Genomic DNA, 10,740 nt, shown 5'->3' on the forward strand with positions numbered 1-10,740 from the left:
AAGCTAGGTTGAGAGTTGGGGTTAGGTAAAGGGAGCAAAAAGTGTACCATTATTAGAGGAGAAGGAATAAGAAGGGAATGCAAATGTGGAGAAGGAAAGCACAAAAAATATAACAGGGTTAGTGGTGCTTTCAACAACATAAGAATAAGAGCCTATTTCAATGCTTTCGTTTCCGCCTTTTAGCTTGAGTCTCAAAATTAGATCAAATTTGTTTGAACTGAATTGATAATATCTATGCTTACTCTTAGACATGGAAACCAAGGTTGCACAATGGCACACAGCATCTTACAACAACAAACCAATATGGGGATCTAGCAACATTGAAGGCTAATAGTAAATAGAACAAAACATTTCACTTGGCTTTCATTGCTTTCTAATGAATATTATGCCCCCATTCCATACCCTTCAACCTTGCATTGAGCATTAGGTTTGGGTATAGAGAGTAAAAGATAGTACCTGTAGTACTAGGAAGGGAACATGAAGGGGATGAGAATGTGGAGAAGGTGTAGCAGTACATTTGCAAGATGGGCAATAGTTCTTTCAACAAGAGAAGATGAAGATTATTTTTAGATTTTATTTCTTCACTTTGGTCTCAACTATAGAAGGGAGTGCGAATGTAAAGGTGACACAGTAACATTAGCAATCAGGGTAATAGTGCTTTCAACAGTAAAAGATGAAGGTTACCTATCTCAACTCTTAAATTTTGTCTATTCTCTTTGGTTTCACTATAAATATAAATTTGCTTGAACTTGTTTGGTATCATCTTCAAGTATTTTTAGACACAAAAAAGTGTCATGGCCTTTGATTTTGGCATGGTGGTAGTTTGGATGGTTCACTTCCCCCAAACTTGTTAGTTCAATCAATACAATGGACCTCACCTCACTGTGGTTGTTCTAGGGTGACCAACATGAGTCTTACTTATTTCTGTTGGTTTCCTAAATTGCCTTGGGGCTCTATGAAATTATTTAACTAGGGATTTATGGCAGAAACAACAAACAAATAGCTAGGAGCCCTTCGAAATACCTCCAATAATTAGTGTCATCCTTTAAAATACCTCCTCTAATGTTGAATCCATTTTCGAAGACATCCCTCCTTGTAAAAAGGTTATTATTCCCAATGAATTTTAAGGCAACAAATTGCATGTTCTTCTCTTCCAACAATCTTCCTATAAAAAATATTTTTAAAATGCTAGAGTGTTCTTAAAAGTCTTTTGTTGATTTGCTTAAACCAATGTTGTCAAGTTGAAGCTCTTAGAATCACTTGGGAAACTCCTCAACAATGTTTGTGGTTTTCCTTCTTTTGTAAATGCCTAGTAAAGTTTCCTGTGTGTTTTTTTAACAACTTTTGGAATAACCCCATTATTTGAAATATTTCTGTAAGGGAAACTAGATCCCTGTGGATGTGCAATAATTCAAGGCTCTTGTACATGTAGTCTCTATATTACTTTGTAAGTTTAGGATTTCAATCCTTACCATGGGGGTTACGATCTTTAAACTGGTCTGGAACTATAGGGTTTTGATATGTCAACCTTTGGTGGGTGCATTCTTTAGATTGCTTCGTGTCCTTAGGGTTGTGTTCTCTAGGTTGCGATGCTCACATTATCCATACCATACTGCAATGTTTAGATTGGTCCACATCATTAGAGATGCAATCTTTCACAGATTGTGTCTCTCTGTTGTGACCTATGTGGGTATGGTCTTGAGAGGTTGAAGAAAGTGTAACTAGGTTGGGTCTTCATAAATGTAATTTTGATGTTTGTATTTATACAAGAAAAAAATATTATTTTTGTTATATTTATCAATGTGTTTCTTGCTCATTGAAAGAAAATGTAGAAGACCCATAAGGGCATGTTACACCATGTATATATTTGTATAAGAGTCACATATTACCTCCAAGCAAAGTCACAAGTCCTCCATGCAATGACATCACCAAAAGAAGCAATTTCAAAGAAGAAAAGTCAAGTCGGCTTACAATCTCCTAGTCAGCCTCAAGACAACCTAAAAGAGGGACATACCTCTCTATATATAGAGGCTTTCCACTCTTCCAACGACAAGGAATCATACCTTTGAAATCAACGAGCAAGAGAAGCAGAGTAAAGAGTGAAGAAAGACAAGTATAAGGAGCCTCTATTGCAGCGAAGAAGGAGGAGACATAACCGAAGTTTAAAGGACTGTTTTTAGGGTGAATTGCAGTCACACGTGCGAGGAAAGGAGGGAGGGCTGTCTGCGGTCACTACTACAACAACACAATTGCTCATTTCTCATTGTTTGGGCTAGAAACTTAGGCCTATAAGGCTTCCTACTCAAGCGAAGAAGAGGCTCTCTCAAGCGAAGGAGAAAAGAGTCAAATACACAAGGAAACCTCTCACACGTGCGAGAAACTAGGGCTGCAATATTGTCACATCAAGTTTGCAACCTCACATCAAGAAGGAGCTCGGTTGGTCAAGAGAAGGAAGGTATCCTCATTAGTGAAGGACCTCACTAAGGATCAAAGATAAAGTATCTCTTCTAAGAGCTAACATAACAAGGACTATCATCAGTGGTCGGAAGAAGAATGAAGTGTCGGAAGAAGGGAGACGAAGTGTCGGGAAACGAAGTGCAAGAAGAAGGAAGGATTTGACTTGTGCTTGGAGGATATTCTTGTCAAGGGTCTAGGGTTTGGCATTGATCAATAGAAGCTTCAATAAGAGAAATTTATGAAAGGGTTTTCCTCTCTAAGAGAGAGAGGTTTTGCCCTGGCAGAGAGCCAACATCTTGTGTTCTTATTTCTTGTGTTTTGGTAGCAGTTTGATGAAGTAAACACACATACACTAATAAGAAGAGAAGAAGATTAAGCTAACAAGATAAATTGTAAAAGTGCTTCACAAATTGTTATCAAGTCTAGAAGAATCCTACTATATCCAATTGCCCTAGATTCTTCAACATGGTATCAGAGGTAAGGTGACACATCAAGGAAAAAGGGCATCTCAAGAACACTCATAAGGTGAATCATCAAGGAAGGACATCTCAAGAACAACTACAAGGTTGAAGCATCAAGCCAAGAAGTCTCAAATACATCAAGGACAAGAAAGGTCTACCATCTACTATCCATTAAGGAAGACTACAAAGCAAGAAGAGAAGCCTTTCATACAAAGGCACCTTCAAGAAGATCAAGTAAAAGAAGGACCTACATCAAGCTACACCATCTTCAAGGGAAGAAGCACTACAAGTCAAGTCATCTCTCTCCAAGCAAATCTCATCATCAAGCAAGTCTATTTGAAGAAAGCAGTTTGAAGAACATCAAGATCCAAGAAGGCAAGCCATCAAGTCTTCAAGAAGAAAGCAATTCCACTACATCACAAACTTTATCAAGTAAGTATATATGTCCCCTCCTGAACATACATCAATGTCTTTTTGCAAGGAAAGCAACAAATTGGTTGGGACCACTAACTTCCTTGCATGGAAGAAGAGGATTGATTTACTTCTCAAGGAGAATGAACTTCTAGACCTCATCAAAGGGAATGTCACTATCCTTGCTAAGGAACAAACTCAAGCCTTGGCCAACTACAATAAGGATGAAACAAGAGCTCAAAGGATTCTAATAGAATCCATCAAGGACTCTCTCATTCCTTATGTCTCTAAGTTTGAGACATCAAAAGAAATCTATGATAAACTAATTGAGCCATTCTTTGTAAGCACAATTGGAGAAGTGATGTCTCTACGAAATGATTTGTGCAAGATGAAGATATCAAGGGAAGGAATAGCTCCCTACTTCATGAAGATATCTGAGATGAGAGATCAACTTCAAGAACTTGGATAAGTCATGTGTGACAGAGAAATGACAACTGTAGTACTAAATGCTCTACCTGAGGATTGGGCCAACTTCACATCAAGCATATATGCCAAGAAGGAAGCTACCCCACTAAGTGAACTATGGTCTCTATGCAAGATAGAGGAAACTAGACTCAAAGCAAAGGATGATGTGGGATCAAAGGAGCAAGCATTTGCTACCATGGCCAAGAGAAAGGGAAAATTTGGCAAATTTGGTCCATGAAGAACAAGCAATAGAGATATGTCCAAAGTCCAATGCTTTGGATGCCAAGAATATGGACACTACAAAAGGGATTGTCCCAAACTTAAGAAGGACAACAACAACAAGAGAAAAAGGGAAGAAGCTCACATAACTCAAGAAGTGAAAGAAGAAGACAAGAAGCAGAAGAAGGAAGATCCTCCAGATCTCTACTATGACTAAGTCAACCTCTTTACTTAAGTCTTCTTTCAAAGTTTTGAGTAGTATAGGAGCATATAGAAATAGGATAGAATGCATGGTTTAAAGATATCTTCTAGAATATAGGAGCATGATGTAGATATAGCTCAAGATATTCATGTAGAAGGAATATATCTATGAAAGGACCTCATCCACGATGAAAGAAAATGATCATGATTAAAAATCTTAGAAAGCCTCCATCATCAAAAGGAAGAAACATTTGCAGGATGAGGGTCTTCAAGATCCTCTGACAGAATCTTCAAAAGGAAGTTCATAAATAAGAGCAGATGTCTCAATGGGAGTTCCATTCATGGGATTCAAGAAAGGATGATATGCAAGCAAGAAAAGCTACACCAATCAAGAAGGACCAACAAACATGAAGCCGAGATGATCAAAAGCAGAATCAAGATGAGGTATGTATGCATCAAAGTTTAGTCATGTCATCATATGTATTATTGAATCATGGGAATAGTTCTAAAACATGATCAAGTATAAAAGGATCTCTTTCACCAATGACATGCTTGAAAGCATGTACTACAATCCAATGAAGGTCAACATGAAGAAGTGCTCTCATAAGGAGTATGAGGTTGTTGACTAAAAAATCCAAGAAGAAGCAAATGAAGAAAGAGATCAAGCATGTAAGAGCACCATGGACATGAAGAATCATTATATGAGAAAGATCCAGTACAAGACATCTCCCGAAAGAAGGCATGACAACTTTGACAAGGGAAGGTAAAGTTCAAAGGACCCGTGACGCCCATGAAGACCTTGGAGATATTAAGATGCAAATAACTGATTCAACTCTACAAAGATGTCATGATGAAGAGCCATCCAACAAAAGCACTATTTGATGTTGAAATAATATCAAGATGAAGTCATGAAGGGCTACTAGATCGAAGTATGGGAACAAGCAAGTACAACTAAGCATCTATGTGATAAATATCCTGAAGCATAATCAAGTGACAAAGGAGTAGCCAGATGACACAAGATCTTGACATATATCAAGAAGGCCACTTTCCAAGAAGTAAGCAATGACATGACAAACCAGGAAGGAAAGTGATCGATGGCCAGTGCCCTACCAAAAAGAAGTTCAAACACAAAGACTTCATGACATCAAAGAAAGAAGGAGATCTAGCAAGTTGAAGGACCCATGAAGAAGAAGTTGTTGATGAATGGATAAGTCCCTAGCTAAGAGGGAGTTCTAACAAGCTCCTAATTACAAAGGAGCTTGAGCAAGTTCCTTGTCAGAGGAAACTTGGGCATGTCTTCCTCAATTAAGAGGAAGAGATAGACACAACATTCTTGTCTTCACATTGGAAGAAAGAATGGAAGATTGGGTAATCATCTGGCCATCCGATGCTCTTCGAGGATGTGTAGGACATCCAAGACAAGAGTAGGCAAGAGGATCGATATTCTTTGAGGGCTGGGAACCCAAGATAAGAATAGTCTTAGAAGGTCATACTTAGTGAAGACCTGGTGGGTATGTACCTTGAGAAACAATGATAAAGGTGTCTATGTGTCATTGGTCTCGCCAACATTGTGCTTTGATCTTATGAGAGATAGAGCTATTAGTCAAGGCCTTGCTATGAACACTGTTGGTTATTATGGTGCTATAACAAATGGATTGCCAATCCGATTTCTCTTATGTGAATTCTTCAAGATTGAAAAATAGCCAAACACATTGTAATGATTTATGAATACCTCCCTAGTTAAGAGGGAGTGTTGAAGAAAGTATTAGGTTCGATCTTCATAAATGTAATTTTGATATTTGTATTTTGATATTTTTGTTATATTTATCAATGAGTTTCTTGCTCATTGAAATAGGTCTAGCACATGTCAAAGTGTTATAGGTAAGTCAAAGAGTCAAAAGAAAATGTTGAAGACCCTTAAGGGCATGTTACACCATGTATATATTTGTATAAGAGTCAAAAGAATACCTCCAAGCAAAGTCACAAGTCCTCCATGCAACGACATCACCAAAAGAAGCAATTCCGAAGAAGAAAAGTCAAGTCGGCCTACAGTCTCCTAGTCGGCCTCAAGTCGGCCTAAAGGAGGGACAAACCTCTATATATAGAGGTTGTCCACTCCTCCAACGACAAGCAATCATACCTCTGAAATCAGCAAGCAAGAGAAGCTGAGTAAAGGGTGAAGAAAGACAAGTATAAGGAGCCTCTAGTGCAACAAAGGAGGAGACATAATCGAAGTTTAAAGGACTGTTTTTAGGGTGAATTGCAGTCACACGTGCGAGGAAAGGAGGGCTGTCTGCGGTCACTACAACAACAACATCACAATTGCTCATCTCTCATTGTTTGGGCTAGAAACTTAGGCCTATAAGGCCTCCTACTCAAGTGAAGAAGAGGCTCTCTCAAGCGAAGGAGAAAAGAGTCAAATACACAAGGAAACCTCTCACACGTGTGAGAAACTAGGGCTGCAATACTGTCACATCAAGTTTGCAACCTCATGTCAAGAAGGAGCTTGGTTGGTCAAAAGAAGGAAGGTATCCTCATTAGTGAAGGACCTCACTAAGGATCTCTTCTAAGGGCTAACATAACAAGGACTATCATCAGTTGTCAGAAGAAGAACAAAGTGCTGTAAGAATGGAGACGAAGTGCCGAGAAATGAAGTGCAAGAAGAAGGGTTTGACTTGTGCTTGGAGGATATTCTTGTCAAGGGTCTAGGGTTTGGCATTGATCAATAGAAGCTTCAATAAGAGAAATTTACGAAAGGGTTTTCCTCTCTAAGAGAGAGAGGTTTTGCCCTGGCAGAGAGCCAACATATTGTGTTCTTGTTTCTTGTGTTTTGGTATCAGTTTGATGAAGTAAACACACATACACTAATAAGAAGAGAAGAAGATTAAGCTAACAAGATAAATTGTAAAATTGCTTCACAAATTGTTATCAAGTCTAGAAGAGTTCTACTATATAGTATTGCTCTAGATTCTTCAACTTGAGATTGCTCCCTAGCTTGATGTTTCCCCTTCACAATGTCAACAACTACTCTGTGAACTTTGGGTTGGCCTTTAGAATGCCCAACCTTAAATTGCAACTATGGGGGTATGGTCTTGAGATTGCTCGCTAACTGGATGATTCCCTTTCACAGTGCCAACAGCTACTTTGTGAACATTGGGTTGGCTTTTTCAATGCCCAACCTTACGGTTCTGATCCTTGAGAATGCCCAACCAGTTACAATCTTTCACAGATCCTGTCCCTCAGATGCAACCTATGGGGGTATTGTCTTGAGACTGCTCCCTACTTGATGATTCCCCTTTATGATGCCAATAGCTACTCCATGAACTTTGTGTTGGTCTCTATACTGCTGAAACTTGTGGTCTGATCCTTAAGTTCCTACTCTGCTACCTTTGGTGATAAGACTGCTCTGCAACCTTTGGGGAATGCAGACTTTTGTCTTCTCTACAACCTAGAATTATACATGTTTTACATCTGCAACTTGACTGGCTTGTAACTTCCATTTTCTCATGGGGTCTCAGTCCACAGGACCACATCTTATTGATGGTGACTGCAACATTCCTGAATCACAACCTTTTCCAAGCTGCAATTTGTGCGGCTAATGTTGCTGTTCCTGCAATTTTTATATCGCAGTTTTCTGCAAGTCAACGTCTTTTCTTTGCAAGTGGTTTTTAATGGGTGTGCAGTATGATCTTTACAAGGTGCATGGCATCACTCTCCAACATCTTACACTCCACAGCTTCCCCTTAATATCTACTTTCATTTATATGGATATTTTCCTTGAGGCTGTTGGCAGTGTCCCAAATTTCTTTTTTCCTCGACTCAGTTTAGCACTCTTACCTGATTATAAAACTCAGGCCAAAACAGTTGGCATGGAAAGGGCTTCACCACCTGCTTGAGGGGGTTGTCAAGTTGCTGTGAATTTAAAAAAAATGTACTAAAGCTTATACAAGTGATTATATGGGTGGGGATTGGAAATCAGATTGGTTTTCTTGATAAGACAAGACAATATGTACTATTTTGTTTCAGTCTAATTTGTTTTTTAGACTGCTATCTGTTATTCCAATTTCAATAGTTAGTCTATTTTTTCTTCTTAATGTGGCTTGTTGCAATGCAGAATAAGGATGTGACTGAAGCCATCCAAAAAGTCGCTGCAGCGTATGACTGCAAAATTGCAGAGGGAGTACTAAGTCATCAGATGAAGCAATTTGTTATTGATGGCAATAAAGTTGTACTCGGTGCAAGCAATCCAGAAACAAGGGTTGATGATGCTGAGTTTGAGGAAAATGAAGTTTATGCTATTGACATTGTAACAACTACAGGTGAAGGAAAGGTGAGATGAAGTGCTATTTGACCTGATTTGGTTTAAGTTCCATATTTTGTTTATCAATGTGTTCCACATCTCCATGAAATTGTTCAATGACAGAGTTCTGATTTTCTTCCCTTAAAACGACACATATAGGTGTACTTGCTCCTCTGATGTTAATATGGTTCCTTTATGTTCTCTTCTTTTATAGTTGAAAATTTGAAACTGATAGGATAATCTTTGAAATGTGGAAGAAAGAAAAGGCATTTAGTCAAAGATGTTTTCAAATCACTTGTAAATTTTCAAGTTACAAATTTCAGTTCTAGATCAGTAGCATGGAATGCTGAAAGTAGGGCCTAATTGTGAATCCTTCGAACTGTGCATCAACAAGGTATACACTGCTTGAGATAGGCCACTGATGCATTTGATAGTAAAGATCAATCTAAAGAACTTGATTTCTTGCTTTTTTGGTTGTTATCACAACTTTGGTGATACATTTTCAGCTTAAACTGCTTGATGAAAAGGAAACAACTATATACAAGAGGGCTGTTGATAAAAACTATCAGTTGAAGATGAAAGCATCAAGGCTTATCTTCACTGAAATAAACCAGAAGTTTCCTATTATGCCATTTACTGCAAGGTATGGTCTTCAATTTTCCAATTTCTTGTAATTTTGAGTGCAAAGTGTGTATTGGCAATGTTCAGTTTCTCTATTTACATATTTGGTAAACTCGCAAAACTCACGAACTATTCCCAAGTTCAGAAAAAAATCAGAAACACAATATGTTATGCGTTTTTGACACTCAGGGCTCTGGAAGACAAGCGTGCCCGTCTAGGTCTGGTGGAATGTGTCAACCACGAGCTTTTGCAGCCTTACCCTGTTCTTCACGAGAAACCAGGTAAGAGAGAGAATCTGATTTTTAGGAAATTGTGGTACTCGCTCTTTCTACTAAATTTTTCATCCTCAAAGGCTTCCCATTTAAGTCTCAGGACATGCCAGCTGTTGTTTTGTTTTATCAAGTTCTACCATTTTATGCACCGTAAGGTTCCTAACATAAGGTAATATGGGATTCAACATACCAAAATGCTTAGTTTGACCACTATATTTGAAAAATTCTTATAATAAAGGGCTTGTGAGTAAAATTATTAATCGACAATGTCTTTGTGGCTTGAAGGTGAGCTGGTTGCCCATATAAAATTCACGGTCTTGTTGATGCCAAATGGATCAGACAAAATCACAGGGCATCCATTGCAAGAATTGAATCCAACCAAGACTATTGATGATCCTGAGATAAAAGCATGGCTAGCTTTGGGGACCAAGTCCAAAAAGAAAGGGGGTGGAAAGAAAAAGAAAGGTTCTCTCTCTTTCATACAATATATTTACCTATATACTCTGTTTTTCATTTGTTGGTGTCTCAAGCAGTAGCATCACAACAGAACTTATGTGGTTTTTATTTGTTACAGGCAAAAAAGATGCTCTAGAAAATTCAGCTGATGACACTGGAAATGGGGCTGTTAGTATGGATACATCCCAAGGTTGATAGGAGGAAGTTTACTAGTGTCCAAAGTGAGTTATATGATTCTATTTCAAAGGCTGCCTTTCTTTTGTTAGTTATGTTGGTGACTTGCCCTTAAGCTGTAGTATAATGGAAAATGCTCGTTGATTTTGTTCATTACAGGCAAAAAATATGCTCAAGAAGATCTAGCAGTTGCCCGTGGAAATGGATCTGATAAGAATGGATATGTTACAAGGTTGATAGGACAAAGTTTACTAGTACGAAGTGTGTTGTTACATGATTCCATGTCAAAGGCAGCTTTTCTTTTGTGAACTGTCTCCGTTAATGCTCATTTCTTATTGTCACCTTGAGAAGTTTTTTCTCTTTTAATTATATATATCGAATTTAGAGTATTAATCGAGAATTCACATTTGGCTCTTTGCGTGCCTTCTCTATCACGGAGGTCACTTCCCCTCAGAGAATTACCTTCATTCTCATGTTTGTTTTTCAAGAAATTGTTGAAAATGTTTTTTGTTTTTGTTTTTTTGAAATGAACATGCTTATATCAGTTTTCCCTTAAAGTGAATAGGAAGAAGGAACACAATTTAATCCTTGTCTTGGTAAATATCTCTCGGTATGGTTGTTGTAGCTGCACGGTAATTTGGCAAATTCAAGTGATGTGACTGAGCTCATATTGCATTTTGAATCATAGTGTCAGTCGTCCACG

The 10,740-nt window shown here is 38.2% G+C and overlaps 1 protein-coding gene across 1 annotated transcript; it reads left to right on the forward strand.

The window, feature by feature from the left end:
- Positions 1-8,302: 8,302 nt before the first annotated feature.
- Positions 8,303-10,430, forward strand: LOC149162368 (ERBB-3 BINDING PROTEIN 1-like). Its single transcript, XM_089437235.1, has 6 exons — positions 8,303-8,544; positions 9,021-9,157; positions 9,325-9,416; positions 9,693-9,872; positions 9,982-10,084; positions 10,197-10,430. The coding sequence occupies exons 1-5, from the start codon at positions 8,308-8,310 to the stop codon at positions 10,056-10,058; spliced, it is 723 nt and encodes a 240-aa protein (XP_089293361.1). The 5' UTR covers positions 8,303-8,307; the 3' UTR covers positions 10,059-10,084; positions 10,197-10,430.
- The last annotated feature ends 310 nt before the right edge of the window (positions 10,431-10,740 follow it).

This window comes from Pinus tabuliformis, chromosome 5_2 (genome assembly GCF_031772625.1).
Source record: "Pinus tabuliformis cultivar Carrire ecotype Pingquan chromosome 5_2, CPIR1, whole genome shotgun sequence".
NCBI classification, from domain to species: domain Eukaryota; kingdom Viridiplantae; phylum Streptophyta; class Pinopsida; order Pinales; family Pinaceae; genus Pinus; species Pinus tabuliformis.

Bases quoted from the DNA above. Each gene is read 5' to 3' on its own strand.
- LOC149162368 (XM_089437235.1), top strand. From the start codon at position 8,308: ATGTGGCTTGTTGCAATGCAGAATAAGGATGTGACTGAAGCCATCCAA. The intron at 9,158-9,324 runs GTATGGTCTTCA...TTTGACACTCAG, and splicing joins ATTATGCCATTTACTGCAAG to GGCTCTGGAAGACAAGCGTG. The intron at 9,417-9,692 runs GTAAGAGAGAGA...TGTGGCTTGAAG, and splicing joins TGTTCTTCACGAGAAACCAG to GTGAGCTGGTTGCCCATATA.